This window comes from Falco peregrinus, chromosome 11 (assembly GCF_023634155.1).
Source record: "Falco peregrinus isolate bFalPer1 chromosome 11, bFalPer1.pri, whole genome shotgun sequence".
Classification (NCBI taxonomy): Eukaryota; Metazoa; Chordata; class Aves; order Falconiformes; family Falconidae; genus Falco; species Falco peregrinus.
This window is the reverse complement of record NC_073731.1, coordinates 19,957,033-19,977,099: the sequence shown is the minus strand read 5'-3', so window position 1 is coordinate 19,977,099 and position 20,067 is coordinate 19,957,033. Positions and strand designations below refer to the sequence as shown.

General features: G+C 39.9%; 1 protein-coding gene across 4 annotated transcripts in view; it reads left to right on the top strand.

Annotated features, from left to right (window-relative positions):
- The first annotated feature begins 226 nt into the window (after positions 1-226).
- MTA3 (metastasis associated 1 family member 3) overlaps positions 227-20,067 on the top strand; it is a 136,610-nt gene continuing 116,769 nt past the window's right edge. For 3 of the 4 annotated variants that reach the window (XM_055816412.1, XM_055816413.1, XM_055816410.1), the window contains exons 1-3: positions 227-351; positions 2,574-2,641; positions 4,545-4,638. In XM_055816412.1, the coding sequence (XP_055672387.1) occupies positions 324-351; positions 2,574-2,641; positions 4,545-4,638 (190 nt within the window). In that variant the 5' untranslated portion in view covers positions 227-323. Of the gene's footprint in view, positions 352-761; positions 1,415-2,573; positions 2,642-4,544; positions 4,639-20,067 lie in introns of those variants that run through there. The other variant, XM_055816411.1, reaches the window with a different exon arrangement.

Sequence of the window (20,067 nt, the reverse complement as noted above, 5' to 3'; positions counted from 1 at the left end):
CGCTCGGGCCGTCCCACTTGCGGCCAGGCCGCCGCCCCGCGCCGCTGGCCCCTGCCTCGGACCCGCCTCGGGGCCGGTGCGCGGCGGGGAGGGAGGGGAGCGGTGGGGGGCGGTTGTTTAACCCCTTCCTCGCTGGGCGGCTCGGGAAACGGCCGAGGCGGCGGCACCGCCAGGCGCGGCGTCGCGTCCTGTGCCCGGGCGGGGAGGGGTGGCGCAGGGTGGGGGGGAGTGCGCGGCGGGGGGGCCGCGGGAGCCGCTCCCTGCTCGCCCGGCCCGGCAGAGGCGGCGGGAGGAGGAGGACGAGGGCGGCGCAGAGCGCAGACATGGCGGCCAACATGTACCGAGTGGGAGGTATGTCGGGACGCGGCAGCGCCCGCCCGGCGCCGGGGGGTCCTGCGCCCGGCGGCGGGGACGGCGCCTGGCCGGGGGTCCCCCCCGAGCCGCGGGCTGTGCGCGCCGCGCCGGGGCGACGACAGGGGCGCCGGCCCCTTCCCCCGCCGCGGCCGGTGCGACGGCCCCGAGCGGGGCGGCCAGGCCCGGGCGGGCGGCGGGAGGCGGCAGCCGGTCCCGGCAGAGGGGCCGCCGGGCCTGCCGCGGGCGGAGGGGGAGGACGCAGGTTCCTCCTCCGCCAGCCCTGTGCGCCGGGTGGGAGGCCGGCCCCCGCCGCCGAGGAGGAGAAGGGCAGCGCCGCCCTCCGCGGAGAAGGGGGGAGCGGCGCCGCCGGCTTCCTGCCCCTTCGCCGCCGCGCGGGCCGGGCACGGCTGCCCTCCGCGCCTCGCCGCCTTCCCCGGGAGCGGCGCAGGGCCGCCCGGCGGGCCTCTGCCCGGCCACCGGCCGAGCCGGCGCACGGAGGCAGGCTGGCCCGCCTGCGGGGCGAGCGGGGGGCGGCCTGCGGGGGCCGCGCGCCCCCGGCCCGGGGACCTGCCTCGACCCTGCCCCGCTGCGGCCTGGCGGGCCTGGGCGGCGTGGCGTGGGCAGCCGGCGCCCGGCCCGGGGGGCGCCCGGTAGCGCTTCCCGCCGTGCCGTGCCCCTGCCCCCGCGTCCTCCCTCCCCTTAACGGCCGAGTTCCTTCGCGCCTGCCTTCATCTGCCGGGGATAAATAATAAATCCCGCAGTGTAACTGGGGGATTTCTGTCAGCTTTCCTGCTTACCGACGACGTGACCCCTGAGCAGCGCGCAGATACGCGACTGCCTGGCGCTGGGCGAAGGGGGGGCACTTCGGCGGTAACGAACACGGCAGACGCCTCTCTTCCCACCCGGTGAAAGAGACGCTGAGGACTTGGGCTGCCCTGCCTTGAGCGGGCATGGCTGGCTGGCTGGCGCCCTGCCTCAGGTGCACCGCTCCGCCTGGCTCCTCGGTGCCTGGTGCTCTAAAATGGCTTGTCTCCTTCTGCTCTCACCCCAGCAGCCTGAGGTGAGAGGGAAGACGCGAGTACATGAGAGACGACAGTAGCTGGCTTGGCTCTTTCTGCCTCTGTTTTGAGATACACATCCACAAGTCCTCCATCTGCGTACTCCTTCATTAGGGCATTTAGATTGTAATCCCATCAGCCCTTACTCATGAGAGTAATCCTCTGAGCAGCGCTGTTGAGATCTGGGTAGAGTTTGCTTCTCGGGTCATCAGTGCTCAGTTTTTTTCGTTGTAATCTTAATAGGTGATTGTGAACAACATCCTGAGATCACATTCTTTCTTTAGAGCTCAATGGGCTACCCGAGGTTCTGTTCCACTCTACTGTCGTGTCAAAGTGTTGTAGAAGAGTTTGATACACCGTTATCGTCCCCCCCCCAATTTTTTAAAATAAAATTTGCAAGATGCACGGTGCAGAGATCAAATATTAAATATAAAGTGTGGTTAGTATTTGATGAGAGTTTTTCATTTGACGAAAACAAGTGTTGAGAAATCTGTTGAAGGAAATGTGCTGCATGTCAATTCTGTGTATGTTACATGGGAGCAGCTTTGAGGATATGAGTAAACTTCCACATACTCCATGAAAATACTTCTTAAGTGAATTACGCTATAAGAGATTTTGTCCTGGGAGAGCCTCACTAACCTCATGACTATTACTGCTTAATATAGTTTGCATGTTGTTGAACAGAGAAGGCAACAAAAGGAAGTATTGTAAAATGTGCGTGACTTGTTTGGATAACCATATTACTACAGCAGCTGATAATAAATGTCAGGTAGCCTATCTTACAAAATACTTATCTCCCATAATATTGAAACTCACTAAAGCACTCGCTTCTTAAATCTTCCCTAATCAATTGTGAGAAGCTGCCGCCTTTATATCAAGATTAATGGTGCGTGCAGATTACTGAATTACGCTGTAAGCTCCAACACAAGGCATATAACTTTATTTCAGCATGATTGCTAAAGCACCTGTAGTGCAGTTATGACCACAATTTAGGAATAAACTATGTTAAATCTCAGTGCAGAAATACTTTGCTGTCTGAACATTTCCTAATAAATCTCAGCTTTTTAAAGCTGCTAGGTTTAGAAAAAAAAATTTCCGCTAATGATAAGCTTTTACATATTATTTTTTGGTATTTTGATATCTTCCCTTTTTTCATTGCAGATTATGTTTATTTTGAAAACTCTTCCAGCAATCCATATCTCATTCGGAGAATTGAAGAACTTAACAAGGTATGCAGGTGTCTTAAGATTCTTGCTTAACGTTTGACAACAATCAGTGCACTTTTCAAAAAAAACAGTGAATGATTTCCATCCCATAAGGGTTCCATTGTGGTAGCCTTTTCTGTTTGGGTTTCTTTTGTTTGTTTTTTCTTTGGGTTTGTTTTTGTTTTCACTTTCTTGAAATTTGCTGTCTATGTTGTGTATATTTCAGTTACTGAAACCTTACTATGTGACATCCTGTAATTTTGCCCTGATATCTAAGGAAACACCCAGTTGATCACTCCTGGTGAACAGGGGTACTCTGCTATAAAAATTTCAAATCAAACCCCACAAATGCCTGAGGAAATGAATCAATTTAATTCTTTCTGTGGTGATGGCACTGTGAATCCATCTGGAATGATGGTGATCATGTAATGTGTCTGCTTTTGGGTGTAAGTGTAAAGAGCTAGTAGGCATCAGTGAGACTTTGCAGTGATCAGATAACAGAATATGTGACTTCTGTGGCTGTTTATTGCTCTTCTTATTGGCAGCTGTGAATGAAGGATGGGCTTTTGAATAGGAATAGAGACTGTATTCGCTCTCTTTATCCTGAGTGTATTTTTAGAAAGAATGGAGGCTTTTCACAGTGTCATTTTGGGGAGAGCATGATTATTTTCATTCACTCTTGTACTACTAAGAATGGTGTGGGATTTTTATTGATGTATTTTTTTAGCATGGCATATTTTTACTATTCTGTCAAACAGTATTAAAACTTACCAATACATTATGCCAAAAGTTAATGATCAAAATGCCAATCGTGATGTAAATAATGATAAAGGTTTTTTTTTTTCCTGCGGTTAGAAAGTAAATCAAAAAAACGGTGACTTGCAAATGGTTTTCTTCTTTTTAATGGGACATAGTATTACTCCGTAGCAGACATCAACCACATTACCTGTTAGTGCTGTCCAACACAACATCCACTGAACTTGTGCATGGCAAATCATTTTGGACTTTTATTGGAGAACAGTATTTTTTTATTTACAGTAATTGAAATGATTCCAATCATGTTCTGAATGTAATGTTTATTATCTTTAAACTGCATTGCTGTAATTTAATCTTGCTTGTGGATGGCAGAGTCGTGTATTGATTTTTTTTTTTTTTTTTTTTTAAAGAGAGTTTCAAGGATACAGTCCAGATACCTTAATTGTGATTTATGTGCTTTCATGTGTTAAAGGCATTGAGCAAACATGGAGATGTTACACAAATACGTAATGAAATGCTTTTGTTATCATTTTAGCAGAGATAAGATGTTTTGGGGTTTTATGGTAAGAAACTTAATTAAAACATGATACTTTTCAGTGCCACATCTTGAGCTTTAAATAAGTGACTCCAGGTAACTAACAAATTTTGTACTTCTTATACAGTTCCTCAAATATTAGTAGATTCTTTGCATTATCAAGCTAAAGAGCATGATCCCTATAATGAGTTGTGAAAACAACTGTGAACTAAATAGCTCTTTCGTCTTACGAGCTGCAGTGAATTCTCAATTAAACCATGTTATATTAAATATGATTAAAAAAAATGCTAGAGTACTTTGTAATATACTTTTCTGTCTAAATCTGCATGGCAAAGAAATGTTCACAAGCTTCTGATATGTCTTAAGGATTCTTATATTAACATGATACTGACTTTACATCTCTAAACAAGTGAATAATGTATAAATTCTTAGGACTAAATAATTATAATCAATATTGTTGTCTGATCTGAAATTGATATTGACCAGTGTCAGGAAGCATTTACTTACTTGGGTAATTCTGTTCATTGCAGCCTGACTGATCATGTGAGAACTAGTAATAATGAGGGAGGGGCATTGAATTTGTGTTACTCAGTTGAGGAAGGATACATTCTGACTTGATTTATCTTTCTTTTGTAGACTGCCAATGGGAACGTGGAAGCAAAAGTGGTGTGTTTTTATAGGCGAAGAGATATTTCCAACAGCCTTATAATGCTTGCAGATAAGCATGCTAGTAAGTAGATTGTATAGGGCATTTTTTTCTTTCTATCATAGCCTATTCAGTTTCTGCAGCTGCTTAAAATTGCATTTCTTTGGCATGTGGACTATATATCAGACATTAATTAGTACCAGGTTAGGTGCTTAGTGTTACCTGATGCTGGCCCTGCTTGTAGTAGTTGATTACTGTATTAAAGTGATTGTAAGTCTCCATTTGGAAAAAAAGCCCAACCAAAAAAATGTTTTTTTATCTGGAAGATGCAGCTATGTTTCTTATGTCAGATCTTGCTTCTGAGTCGATTTAAGCTTAAGAGCATTCGTGAGGATTTCATTTGACTTTTTTGAGTTAGACATAAGTGCGTATTGCTTACTGTAAAGAATGAAATGTATCATTGAAGACTGAGAATCACTGGAGATAGTAAAATAGCTGTTTTGTGCATTCAGTACAGTAGTAGCCAGCATCATCTCATTGGTTTTTCAGAAAATTTGCAAGGGGTAATTGGGGAAAAACCTCTCATTTTCATCATGAACTTAGCTTTTTTTTTGGTAGCTGCCATTTGGTCTGCAACTGAAATACAGTATCTTTCGGTAACTTTATGATTATAATTCTGAAGACAAAAAGGGACTTAAAAAACTGAGATGTTTGAGAAAATACTTATTTGCAAAATATTGCACTCATGTTTGTAAGTAACTGAAGTATTAAATGTGTCAACATCTGGTAATTTTCTTGCCATATACTGTTAAATAATATTTTGATTATAAATAATACTATTATGGTATTTGAGTTCTTCCATACAAAATATATAGAAACTTAGAACTTCTAGTGAGCTTCACTAAGCTTTCCGGCACATCTTTTGTTTGTTTTTCTTTTCTAATGGAGGGGGCAGGGCAGGATGAAAAGGATAACAGTTGTACTGGAAATATTATATTTTTTTCATTTGATTTTTAAAACATGAATCTTGGAAATTTTCTTGGTTGCCTTATTTTTTAGAAAAGGATGTGTTAGTTCTGTGGGCATCATGGAAAAATGAGGAAGATTTTTCTATTTCCTTTGTGAGCTTTAGATTGCCATTTTGTCAGCACTTTGATATAAAGGACTTGTTGACGGTCTGTTGCTCTTCCACTATAGCATAGTAGGGGTTTGTTGGTGTCGGTAGAAGTACCATGGAATGTTCCATCATGTTTTCTCTGTTGAGATTCTCTTGCTGTTTTCTAGTGAGAAAATAAAAATTTAATTTCTAGCTGATTCAACAAGCATCTTTAGAATGCCTGTGTCTCTCGGGTCGTAAGTCTTCTAACCCAGCATTCTTATGGGTTAGGTTTCTCTGTGGATGTTTTCTCTGTACATAATGTTTTCTTTCTGTCCAGTCTGTGGAATCTGTATAGCTAAGTTATCTTCTGAGATATGTGTTACAGTTACAGGGTTCAGCACATAGTGAACAATTGCTCGTCTGGATCTTCGTACAGCTCATGCAGCAGATGTAGTTAAGTGTCAAATAAATTTAAATGTTTTGGTTCTGGAATACCACAGTGTTCTGTTTAAAAATATGATGCAAAAAAAATATTTGTATATTTATGAACTGAATGTTTGGGAATGTTTTATACTAATATGTTGATGCTTCAACACTTCTACCTGGTTTGTTATAAAATAAATGCTAAAAGATACGAGTTTCTTATGGAGTGGAAATTCTATTTCAGTCGCTGATGTCTCCAGTTCGTGTATCTAGAGAAGCCTTTTAATCTGCTTGATCTTTTCTAAAGACATTTTATATTGCTAGCAACTTTTTTTTTCTTTATGATGGAGAAAACTGTCCTAAGTAATGAAACTTTGAAGATTTTGGCAGGTGGGGATTAGGGGTTTTTTTAGGTGACACTTCAATTTCTAAAGGTTACGTTTTGTGATGTAGGTGCGGTTGCATTTAATAAGAGAAGAAAATTGTTTGGTAAGAAAATATTTCGGAACTTTTAAGAAAAAATTTTCAGTAACTTGAAAAAGTTTCAAAACAATTTTAAAGAATGTTTTGGAGAAATGGGATGAAGTAGATCATTGACACTATCGCTTATAAAGAGTCACTGTACTTTTTTATGGGTTCTTTTTTGTTTGTTAATTTGTCTCCAGAAAACTTTCAGGATATAAAGAAATTGAGGAGAGAGGAATCAGGTTTTCCTTAGGCCATTCTAAAATGCTCGGGTACAGAGGAGTTCCCTTGATTTCAAAGCATCTGACACTAATGTGAGGAAATTGCATTTCCTCCATTTTTTTTTTTGGTGTTAATGGTGGAAGTTAATGAGCATTTGTATTTGTCTGCCAGCAACATGTACGATGTCAGTTTAGATCTGGGAGTAGTTCTGTAAGCTGACTGTAGCCACTGAAAGCCAGGGGTTTGGTATGTTTTATGGGCCCTTGATGACATTACCTTTTTCCTCCTTTGATTTCTGTTCCTATGAAATAGAGTTTATGATAAGGCCAACTTGAAAGCCAAAACAAAATACTGACCAAGATCAGCTTCTTGATCCCATGCAGCTTCCTGAACAAAGTAGGGGAGGTCTGTCGGAGCATTAACACCCACCAGCTCTGAGGTTGTAGCTGTTACCGTGGGGTCACTGCGAGGGGGTCACTCCTTTTTTCACGCAACAGAATAAGCCTTATTTTATGGGGAAAAGAAGGAAAATAGATGAATAGAAGACAGCAGGCAGCAATACAAGAGCTGTAGCAACAGATGACTGAAGTACGTAAGCAAATGAACTTGAGAGACGGGGGAAAAAACACTCAGCTCATTAAAATGGGTGAAGCAAACATAAAGGGGTAGCATAGAGATGTTTTCTAACCAAATGGTGTGATTGAATCAAAAGTTGCCAACTCTAGCTGAATCTACAAAATTTAGATGATCCTTTATCTAAAGTGGAGTTGATATAAATATCTTAGGTCAAGGTTTTAATAGCTGGGGCAGGGGGGACTATACTAGCTCTGTACCAGCACTGGGTTTAGGTTACAGTGAAGGGCTCAACTTCTTTAGTTCCTTCTTTTGTAATAGATTTATGCACTATTACTTTCTTGAAGCTGAGTAGGGTGGCTTGAGTGCATGATGCCATTTTTTTGTGTTCTATTAATTTAAAATTCTTTATATGGTCATGTGCCTGAGGTCATTCTTTTATAGGTACTGTAATAGCTTTTGCCTTGTCAATCACCTGGGGAGGGTATAAAGCAAATAAAATCCTGTTTAGAGGGGCCTTTGTCCTCTGATTTATTGACAGAGCTTGCTTTGACTTAGGTGTGCTGAGCTCCTGATTAAATGCTTAGATTATTTTTTTTGGCCTATGGTAAAGCCCATGTACTACATATTTTTTTCCTCAGTAACAAAATTGATGCTGTTGTAAATGAGACAGGAGTCAGTTAAAAAAAAAAAACAAAACACCTGTGGCATACTGGTTTCAGTGACTGAGAAATCAAAGGTAAAACTGGGATTTTTCTAGATTACAGAAGCTGTAGTCAAAAATCTCCATTTTTCAGTCTCAGTTGCTTTTTGTAGAGATTACTTACTGGCTTCTCATAGTTGCACTTTTTTTAGGGCTTTTCTTAGCCTTTGGCTCTTGAACAGTCATGTGTCATGTCACATTGTTTTGCAAAATGGTGTTTCTGTGACAAAAATTTTGCACACAATAGATTTTTATGAAGAAAGGAAGAGTCCTGCTAGTGATCTGGTGATTCCTCTTGAACAGCTGAGTCTGTACTCACTTCTGACTTTGGTATGACACTGATGTATTGTGATCAAAACCAAATAAAGTATTCTCTCTGTACTTCAGTTTCTTTAATCTATAAAGTAGTGCTGTTAGTAGTAAGTTCTGATAATGTTGGTGAAAAATATTTAATACACCAATACATTTTTATAGCTCCCATTAAAAGATCTCAAAACACCTTATAAACAAAACCTAAGTGTTTATTTTGTATATTATCAAGAATGTTTCTGCAGTCTGGAAATAGTTTGATCTTACACAGCAGTTTTTGCTGCTGTTGAGCTCTCTTTTATGTAAAGATGCTTTGTATTTGTGAAAAAAAAACCAAACAAAAAACCAAACCATAATTATTTTGCATATTGTCAGTCTATGTTAGCATCTATCCAGTGGAACAAAGTTGTTAATATTCCATCTGATTTTTGGGAAGCATTTTATTTCAGTAGAGCAGCAGGCTAGCAGGTAGTGTAGAAGATGGCAAGAAAATGAGCTTAACTTGAGAAATACTTTTAAATATATTTAATAGTAATTCAGATTACTCATTAATATTCCCCAAGATATACAAAAATTAAATGTGAATTCCTTTCAAACGTCATCATTTTTTTTAATACATTTGCTGTTGCTTAGTGGTATTTTTAATACTCAATTCCAGGAAAATCACAACAGTTGAAGAAATACAACTTAGTTTCATTTTTTGGTATTTTTCTCAAGTGTATATAGAACTAAAACAGGAATAGAGTAATTCAGATACTCAGTCTGTAAGAAAAAATTATGTGTGTGTGGAGACACTGGGGGCTTGGTGAAGAACTTGGAGTAAAATACCTAAAATGCCTTGTGTTCAATGTTCTTAGTCACATAATTTGGCTTGGTATAATTAAAAACATAGATAAATTGGTATTACTGTGTTATTTTTGTCCAGTCATTTGATACACCAGTTTTTTCACTATGGTTTTTTGTTTGTTGGTTTGTTTTTTTTTTTTGTTACGGTGCTTTTACATCCTAGTAGTTCTTGTACATCAAACTAAAATGCTGTTACTCAAAAAGGATGCAATGTTTCTTTAATCACAATCCCTTGGCTGAAAAATTAAAGATGAAAGACTTCCTGTTACTTCATTGATGTCATACTTTTTATGCTAAGATATCTTTTGACTGGAGATTTTATTTGAAACCTTAAACTGGCTTTTTTTGATTCCATTAATTCCCTTGAATACCTGTTGTCTCTACAGCCTATGTTTAGTTAGAAGCACTTTTGATCAAATGTGAGGCAAATATTAATTATTCCATTGCATATGGCATACAGTGCATTTTCTTTACCTTCATCATTTTGAATGTTGAAATAATGCATACTACTTTTTTTTTTTTAAAAAAAAAAAAAAACAACACATGGTGAAAGGTTATATTGTTGTATCCTACAAGCAGGGAATGAATTAAGACAGTTTATTTGCTTTACTGGTAGTGTTAGTAGAGATTGACATCCGTGCTAGAGGAAAGGATGCTCAGAGGCATAGAGAGCTCTTAGTTACTCTTTCAAGGGAATCGAAGTTTAAAGAGCTGCCTGCTTAGCAGCTGGTCCTTTGAATGAAAAGATAGTTGTATTGCATTGGTCTCAATACAAATAAAACAGAAACAAAACCTTTTGGGTCTTATGGTCACATGGTTGCAAACAAGAAAAAATCTTCAGAGCTCGAGAGTTCAGTTGATTTGCATCTCACAGTAATATGCAAGTGGAACTTAGTGGTTTTTGGAAGCTTTTTGTTAGGTTGCAGTTTGTTTTTTAATTGCAGTTGGTGAAGAGAAGGCCTCTTTCCTGCTTGCTGCTAAGAAAACAGGTCTGTTGATATTACCCTGTGATGAAGGATGCCGTTTTGCTGTATGTTAGATAGGAGGGAAAGGAGCCAAGGAGTGGAAAGGAAGAGTTGGGAATCAAAGATAGAACCTCTTGGAGCATTTACAAGGGAGAAAAAGAAGGCTTGGCTGCTAGATACGCCTGCCCAAGGAGTGGGTGAGCAGACCTGTGTAACTGGTTCAGTGAGATAGTACCTTCTTAATCCGAAGGTTTCTGTAAATATAAACCAGTGTTTGTTTGCGGCTTAGTGTCCCTGGCTCTGTCATCTGTGATCATCCATGCCCCCCCTGCCCTGGTGGATACCCAAGAATTGGGAGGAAATTATTTTTGACCTCACATGTGTATCTGTGAGCAAGCCATCAGAAGACGCTTGGGTTTGCTTTGAAGATGGGGTGATGAACAGAGACAAAACCAAATACAGTAAGACAGGAAAGTTTAGGAGAATGAGAGTTCCAATGGCTCTTTTGCTCGAGACTGGAATTTTACATGTTATACTTATTTACAGTCAACTAATAGAGACATGTAAACTAAGCATTAGCAAATTCAAGTATGTTATGTTGCTTCTAGGGATCCTGAAATCTGTGATGTGGGTGAGACACACCCTAAGAGGACTATTTAAGGATGATACAGATTACATTCTTTAATCAGTGGCAGAGTAAGGTATTTTTATATTTACTGTAGCTATCACTTTCATTGAAAATGAGCTTGAGGAATATGTTTGGTTGTCTTTTTTTTGTGATAAAAACATGACCTTTTTGATCTCCTGGGACAAGGGAACATGAAGTTTTCCTTCATTTACACAGGAGAATGCCTTCAGTTGTAATTTATTTGGAGAGGGGGAAAAAATTCAGAACTTGCTGAAATAGAGCAAGCCTTGTCCAAAATTACATCCTTGTCGCCAAGGAGAAACTTGTCTCAAGGTGCCCAATTATCCTTTTCAAGGGCGTTTTGGGTAGTCCCATAAATTATGTGTATTGTTCATTTGATTTTTCCACAAGAACTGCATACTTGTGAAGGTTTTTTTTCCTTCCACAGTAAAAGCAATAAAGAATCAGTAATGAGGATCTTTTTGCTTCTGACAATATCAGAGTCTTCTTTTTGTGAATGACATTTTAAAATTAGTAGTTAACTGTAGTGTGTATTGTCTCATTAACAAGTTTACTGTCACGTCTAAGTGTCTTGTGGAATTATTAACTGTTTGGGCTGTTCACACTCTTCCTTGCAGAATGCCATCTTAGTTCTGAATGTTAATAATTTTCTCTTAATAGAGTGAATGGATTTCTAAGTTCATAATTCTAGTTCTTAGCTTTGATGGAGAACTTGCTTAAATGCATTTTTTTTTCAGCTGTATGTGGTCTGCATTTGGGTATGTAGGATTTTGCACATGTAAAAATACTGACAACTCCATGCAGTTAGCTTATATACCTGCGTCTGAATTTTTGCACGAACTAGCAAAGTAGCTAGCAGCTGCTGGTTTCATCTTTTGACCTTTTTAAAAATAGATTTATACTTTCAGGCAGACATACCTAATTTATTTGTTTTTTAAATTAGAACATCTTATTTTCTGAACATATAATTTAAAAGGCTTGAACAAACTGCTGCCAATCTCTGTGAATGTGAAAACTAAAGGAAAAATTGGATTAGCTCCTTGAGTTTGTTGTGGAGAGTGGAAAGCTGCAAAATACTATTTCGTGTTTATGTTTAAAACTGTTCAATAGGTATCTGAAATTCAGCTTTTTGTTTGTTTGTTTGTTACTTAATTACTGGAATTATTTATTTGGTGTGTTTCCTCATTAGGGAGGGATGCAGTGGGGTACAAAAGCTGGCAAATTTTTGAGCTCTACTTACAAAATAAATTCTTCACATTTGAGCTTTTGGAAGGAGACAGCATTCACAGTAAACTGTCAAAGTATTGTGTGTTCTCTGTTTCCCTGTGTTTCGTAGGATTCATTTTGTCATGGTCAAGTTTAAGTGTCTGCGTCAGTATTACCATAGTTCTTGTTCTGGGTTTCTTTTGATTTGTGGGAAACACGTAATTGTCATCTCTCAGCTGCTGACTTTCTTGCCTCCTTAGTGTTTATTGTGCAGGTCAGTGATTCTACACTGTGTTCTTGATGACCTCCAAAATACTAGTAACATTTAAATTTATATTACTGCTCATAATTTTTTGTCTCACAAAGATAAATAGGGTGTTTTATGCTTCCTAGATTTCCATAATCTCAGATAGTTCTTGGTTGGTTTTTTTTTTTTTTTCCTTGGCTCATAATTTTAAGTCACTCTTTCCACTCTCTCCCCAGTGCACCCACAGTGTACCAGAGCACCTGAAGCATAAATTTTAGACTACAAAAACATTTCTAGGTTATCTCTGTCTGTAAAGCTCCAGTTAGAGATGCATTTTACATCTTCAAAGAGTATTCTGATAGTCTAATTGAATCGGTAGTTTATATCATTTACAAATTTAATGATGTAAACTCACATTTAATATAGAAAGACTTTACCCATCATGCAGCGGCAGTTGTCTGTATGAATAGGGGATCAAGCCTGATTTAAAGGCTTACAACCAGTACTTCTTGAATCTGTATGTCATGCTGTGGAATGAAGTCTGCAGTAGTTGTGCTTGGTAATAGTCATGCATGCCTGTAACTTCACGCATGATGATAGAGGTGTTGCTTATTAGCTTGGGCAAAGCACTGTGTTAGAATGAATGCCGTGTTTCCCACCCAGGCTGTTTCATGCAATGCTGAGTATATATGTGGTGTGAGGTATTATGGAAAAGGTAGAAGTAGCAGATAAGATTAATCTGTAAAGTACTTCTGTGGTTTGTCTGTAAACACTCTTTCTGTTAAATGTAGCCTGTGCAAATAACAGGGTATGGGCTCAAAAGTTACTGGGTATGTTGACTTTGATGTGCCCCGAGACCACATGGAGTATCAGAGTGGGTGGCTGGAATGGCTCTACTATTTGGCGATGTGATTTGCCCATTTGATTGATATTTTGTTTTTCACCTCAGCTACTATTTGTAACCCTATCTGAGCAAGGGAGGATTTGTAGTGTGAACCTGCATTGACTCTGGTTTTGATGTACTCCACAAATGCTCTTGCAAGCATCCTTGCAGAGAGGTGGTTTGTACTAATGTAGAATAATACATCACTCGCATAAGCACAAGTTTGTGAGTGGTAAAAAGTGCAATTTTTTTCATGAAAAGTCTGCTCTACGTTATCAAATTTCTAAAAGATGTTGGGGAGCCAAGTAGTTCATTTTGACTGTCACCCACTGTCTGAATCCAAAACTTGTTTGCAGATCTCTCACAGTATATAAGATGTCTTCTCTGTGCAGATTGCATAGTTGCTGGGCTATGTATAGAGCACTATGTATGCATACACCCAGAAGTTGTGTAAGTACATGTGTGTTTTCTACTTGTACAACAGGTTAAGCATCTATCAAAAACCAGCTCAACTAAATTAGCAGTCTTCCCATTTTTGATATGTTAAATGATAGACTTAAATTTTCATTTGTCTGTTCTTTGTGTGGAGAAATGTGACAGTGATACACAACACTGAAGAGTCGTGTTTCAGTTTCCTGTATTAAAATTGCAGTCTTGTTTTGGCTTAAACCAGTGCAGAAATTGTTGGTGTTGGCAGGGTCAGTGACCTGTAACCTAGTTCTACAGGGTACTGTGGCCCTTTGCCTTGTGACAGTCCCTTTAGGCCAGATCCTTTGACTGATGCTGCTGTCAGGAGTGAAATCGTGATGCTATTATTCTCAGTAGGGCCTCAAGGGGCCAAGGACTCAGTTGCCAAGTATACAAGAAAAAGGGCTTTATTATATGGACAGCTTTTATATTTATGTTTGCCTTCAAAGGGTATCTAGCTTCATACACTTTCATAGTGCTTTTCCTTTTTTTCCCCCTCTTTTTGCTTAATAAGAGGGAAAAAACCCAGGATTGGAATACTGAACATTCAACATGTATGAAGTGAATACATGATGGTTTTTGGTATTTTACTTGCTACTATAACAAACATGGTCTTTGAATGTGGTCTCTACAAAACAGATTACTGAGAGTAGAAGAAAAACTTCATTGGCTACTTGACCTTTATTTCCATTTATTTTTTTAAAAAAGGTGAAAACGGCATGTATATTAAACATTTGACTAGTTAATACAATGTGGTGTTTATTCTTATGCTGTTTTGGGTTCGTTCCCCACCCCCAGCATTAGAATTAATAAATTAAAAAGTTTTAATAATTTAAAGTGATACTTATATTTCTATTTCTTTATACTTTTCTTGGTTCGTATATATAGTTCCTGTTAATTAGAATCCTAAGATCTCTGTGTATGCATTTAGGAAATAACATACCCCCGACAGATAAATCTAGCCTAGCTGAAGATGGAAAACAAAAAAAGATCTTTTAAGTCTTACGCAGACCATGTCAGTGAATGAACTCCTCTTCCTGCTTGTCTCATCAGATCTATAAACAGAAAAGCTTTCTTACAGTGCTGGCATTGAGCAGACATTATCTTGGATAACATTCTTCTCATTTTAAAACCTGCACATAGAGCTTTAATGTGTCTTGGTTAAGTTGACTCAAGAACAGGATATACAAATCCTTTTCTGTCTTTTGTTCCTACTTCTTTCCTTCCTACAAAAAAATCAAAATAAAATCCAGCCCTTCTGGAAGGAGATATTGTAGAAGATAAGCAAGTTGGTTTTTGTAAGCAGAATCATATGCTATTCTGAGCAGGGGTAGGAAAGTGCTTGAACAGTCTGTGCCTTTTCTTCTCTGCCAACAAATTCTGAAAAGCTGTTTACCTGCTATTGAGGATGTGAATTGTATGTTAGAAAAAGCAGTTTAAATCTATGAAGCTCTGTGGTTATCATTGCCACACAGTGAAAAGAAATGCCAGTGTAGATCTCAAGTGTGGACTCCGGGTTCTTACAGAAAACTCAAGAAATTTTTGGTGTTCTTAGTTCTCTACATGAGACATTTGTTATTTTTTAAATATTTGCACTGCATTTTGTTAAGGAGAGGCAACTATACAATTTCTTAACTAACCAGATGAGGCACACTTGTTATAAAGGAAAGACTGTAGAGTTCTAGCACAATGTTATGAGCAGGAGGTCTGCATGGAAATGGTGAAAATCCAAGTGATGGGGAAAGTTACTAGCATCAGTCTCGTGAAAAGATTGTGAAAAGAAGATACAGGTCTCCCGTTTCTCAAAATCAGGTCTGTTGGAAGAAGGGTTCGCCGGAGTCAAGAAGACGCTCAATATGAGTTATGCATCTTGCTCAACTTTATTAGTTTCTAACACTACTTATATAGAACCGATACACATGCATGTTCGTAAAGCAGAAATATAATTGATTAGTAGTCTCTAAACACGCGCGGTTCTCACACCCCTAATTATCATGACTAAAATAAGCATTCTATCCATGTAGCTGTGTTGCTGTGCTTCAGCCTTGTAGTTTGTTACTCCCTATTTTCCCATACCGGTCCCTATCTTTCTTGGCCCTGCACCTGCTTTCCCAGCAGCTGTAGCTTGTTACAGCCACGGCCTGTTGGCACAACATAATTACTTGGTCTCAGGATTCAAGAATAGCTCAAGGCTACCTTTCTTGTTAACTTCAGCACAGCAACTTCAGTACAATTCTGATTACAGGCCTATTCTAATACCAGGGTTGGATTGTGCAGATCTTCAGAGATTCTGAGGCCATGCTTCTGCAGCCATTCTTCTACACAGGTCTAGTAATTATTCATGGAGGTTGCATGGCATTGTTGCAGATAGCCTTTGTATTTCTTGAGCCAGATGATAGATTTAAAAAATTATTTCCTGGGTAGTGTCAGATTTTCTGTGTGTGCTTCTGCTCTGTGGGTCATTTGCCAGCCTGCATTTGAGGGTAGAACTAAAACTTCCCACTTTCTTTCCCACCACAGCACTAAACATATCTACACTTAGGAAAAAAATACTAATTGGCTTCTGATTCAGCTGATGAGCTGGGTACCAGTAGTTGGACATTGAAAATATTCACCATACTGCAAATAGCTGTGTTCACGGCACAATTCTGCATCTGCTCCTTGCTGCTACTAATGAGATGCTTGAAGAAACACTGTGCCATTGCTTCACACATCCTGCAACAGGTTGCTACAGTTCATAGAGGTGTGTGTGTGTATATATACACACACCCACCCCCCCCCCCACCCACCCCCAAACACATTTTGAGCCCTGAATTGGGATGATTACTTTTTGGGAGAGTTTGCATTTGAATAGATGAGACTGAAACCAGGTAGGGGGGAGAGAGGGGAAATCCTACTAGATCTGTGAATTGCCAGCTCTTTCACGATTGCCTGCGCGTCATTGTTTTCATGCTTCCACGGAACCCTTGTGTTCTGTAGTGTTGTCATAAAGTGGTTGGCAGTGCTGAATAATAGGGTTAAAAACCTATTGTGCTTACCCTTGCATTTATTCATGGTGCATTTAAGTTATTAGATATATTTATTGATGTAGCATGTCATGATTCATGCTATTTACGAAGGTAATCCTTCCCTGTCTTTTACCCACAAACTTCTTGCTCTCAAAAATCTCCAAAACCAGTTATCCAAAAAACCCATCCATCAATTTTTGGAAGGTGGAGTTTTCTGGTAATTAAAACTGTGATAATTCTTGTTACATAATTTTGCTACAGGCCTGTGATAAACATGAGGTTGTTACCCAGTTGCTTACAACTGACTGTTGTCCTGGGAATTGCTATTATTGTAACATGCTACTTGAAAGCGCTCAGAACTTTTGCATGATTTTAGAAAGATCTTTTATTATTGGAGAGTAAGTGTGGCATATTAGTTCTTAGGGGTTGTACAGTGTAATGATTTCTTTGTTTTATGACCTCCTTTAGAAAAATGATGAGGTAGTGTGGGAGGAACTCGATGTACAGTTGGACTTGATCTTAAAGGTTTTTCCAACCCAAAATGATCCTGTGGTCACCTGGATAATTGTGTAAGAAAACTGGATATCCCATTAAAGGCCACATACATCTATGCTATCCAACAGGAATTAAAATTACACTCATTCCTGGTAAACACAACTGATCAGTTGTTTTTTTTTCTATCTGCAGAATTGCTCAGATTCACACTTCAGAAAGTAATATACTATCTAAATGACTCATAATCCATGAAAATTGTGCTTTAGATGTCTAATCCTTTCTGGCAGTAACAGCAAATACCAAATTGATGTCATATATTCTAACAACCATCTGAACATTGTACTAACAGACGCAGTGTAAGTAAAGCTAATTAATTCAGCTTTGGTAAACACTTTCTCAGTCAACTTGACAGTATAACCATGCATAGTTGAGCTCATGAAGTTGATTAAACTTTTCTACTACAGCACTAGGGGGTTAAATATCACAACTATGTATAACACAACACGTGGCAAAAAGCCTCACAAAGACGAGCAAATGGGCCAGCTTCCCACCTAAGAGAGCTTTTCATTCACAGTCTGAGTAGAGTTGTTCAGATGGTTAGACTTAGTGTTTATCTTTTGTACTCAATTTGGCAATAAACAGATTTACTCTCTCTGCTCCAGAATCTGTAATTCTGACTGCTATAGCATCTAACTGCCAAATGCACGCTTGATGTTTTTGCTACAACCAACTAAGTTTAAGAGAGACTTAATGCACAGCTGTCTTTCCTTTGATGTGTGTGATAAACTTGCTGCTGTAGAGCATTCTTGGCTTTTTATCTGTAGGTTTTAAAATATATTGGTGATACTTACATACAGTTTTGGGTCTGAGTATAGAACAAAAAGGTATACAGGAAAGGAAAAAAAAGTTTAGAAACTGTTTTGAAAGTAAGGCTTGGTGGCATTCTTTGAACTGAAATTTACACTGATCGATATAATTGTAAAGGTATTTTAACAAACTTAGTGAAACTACTGTAACTCTGCAAATTGTGGTAGTGATTTAAATCTCTCCGTCTAAGGTTGCATAAGCCGGATGTAGCTAAGCTAAGCTACGGTTTCAAAATTGGAAGCAATTAAGTTTAAGAGGTAGGATGTTAATGCACCTCAGTTTTTGGTTACACTGCTGATTCAATTCGGCATCATTCTGTGCTGCTGTTAAAAGGGCAGTATTGGTTTTTCCCATGGTGTCTTCCCAGTTTGTCTCTTATTCCTGCTGCTTTGCTTTTTTTTTTTTTTTTTGGTGCCAACACTAGCATTTTTGATAGGCACACTAGGCCAAAGGATTGAAACTGATTGGGATTAAGGGACAACTAGGTGAATAAAAAACCTAATTGCATGGTTCTGAGTCAGAGGGTGGTGGTGAAGGTTCCATACCATCTATACAGGGACCTATACTGGGACCTGTCTTTTATCAGTGACTGGAGCAGGCAGTGTGGTGCACTGTCATGCTTGCAGTTGACACCACGCTGCGGGGGGTGGGTGACCTGGTGATATGCTTGAGGGAAGGGCTGGTAGGTAGGGCTTCCTAGAAAGCAGGAGGAATGGTCTGTGGAGAACCTGAAGATACTCATCTGGGACAAATGCCAGGTTTTGCACCTGGGAAGGGAGAGCCCCTGGCAGGGATACAGGCTGAGGACAGAGGGGCTTGGGGGAGCAGCTCTGCAGAAAAGGCCCTCGGGGTGCTGGCAGACAGCAACTCCCTGGCAACAAAGTTGGCCACCAGCATCCTGGACTGTATCACCAGGCAGGTAGCCAGTAGATGGAGACAAGTGATTATCCTCCCTGATTATTCAGTACTTGTTGCATCCTATCTAGGTACTGCATCCAGTTCTAGGCCTCTGATACAGGCAAGGTGCTGATACATTGGAGCAAATACAGCAGAGGCCACCGTGATGGGCACTTGCCCTGCTAGAAAGTGGCTATGGGGATTGAGCCTGTTCAGCTTGGGGAAGAGGTGGACTCCCAGTACTTATGGGGAGGTTGTAGAGAAGGTGGGGTTGGACTCTTTGCGGTGAATAAATTGAAACAGGATTGATTCAGATTAGATGTAAGGAACAGCTTTTTCGCTATGTTTGGGTTGCTGGAGAGACTGTGGTCTCTGTCCTTTGAGATTTTCAATACCCAACTGAATAAGATGCTGAGTAACCCGGCTTGATCTCGCAGCTGAGCCTACTTTGAGGAGGGATTTGTACTAGAGACCTCCCGAGGCCCTTTCCAGCCTGGCTTACTGTGCGTTTCCATGTTTCTGTGATCCAGCCAACGTCTAGCTGAAAGTTATGCTGTCAGCAGTTTGGTAGCGGCAGCAGGAGAGCTTTCTTCTTCCCTTTGAAACTTAAGATTTACTCCTCCCTGAAGACAGCCTTCAGTGTTTAAACTAATCTCTCTTACTTTCTGTTGCAGTAGACAAGGGGAGCGCATAGTTGACCAAGTCAACTATTTTGACTTAATTAAGGAAGAGTAATATATTAGAGGAATTTAACTTGTTTGCTAGCTGATGGTTAACTATAGAGTAGTTTGAGTCACATTTAAACCTTTAAGTGTCTTTCAGGATTTTTTTTTTTACAGTTATTTAAAAAACATTTTATATTAAATGGGAGTATTGTGTTTCTAGAGACTTGCCCGCAGTTTATTTTTATCTTAGTTGTAAAAACAAACAGTTCTTCCTAGTGGAAAGCTTGAGTTGTTACATTATATACTTTTGTTTTTGTTTATATTTAAGTAAAGTTTATATATATAAACAAAGTTTGGGTGGCAGGGATAGCTGCCTCTTCTCATACGAACATCACCATTTTCTAACAGTGAATCCCACAAATTAAATGGAAGAGCGAAAAAAACCAAAAAGAGTTCACCATGTTTTTAAAAGTGGTGATGCATATGTAAAATGAGTGAGGATTATATTTTCTTCCTGGTATCC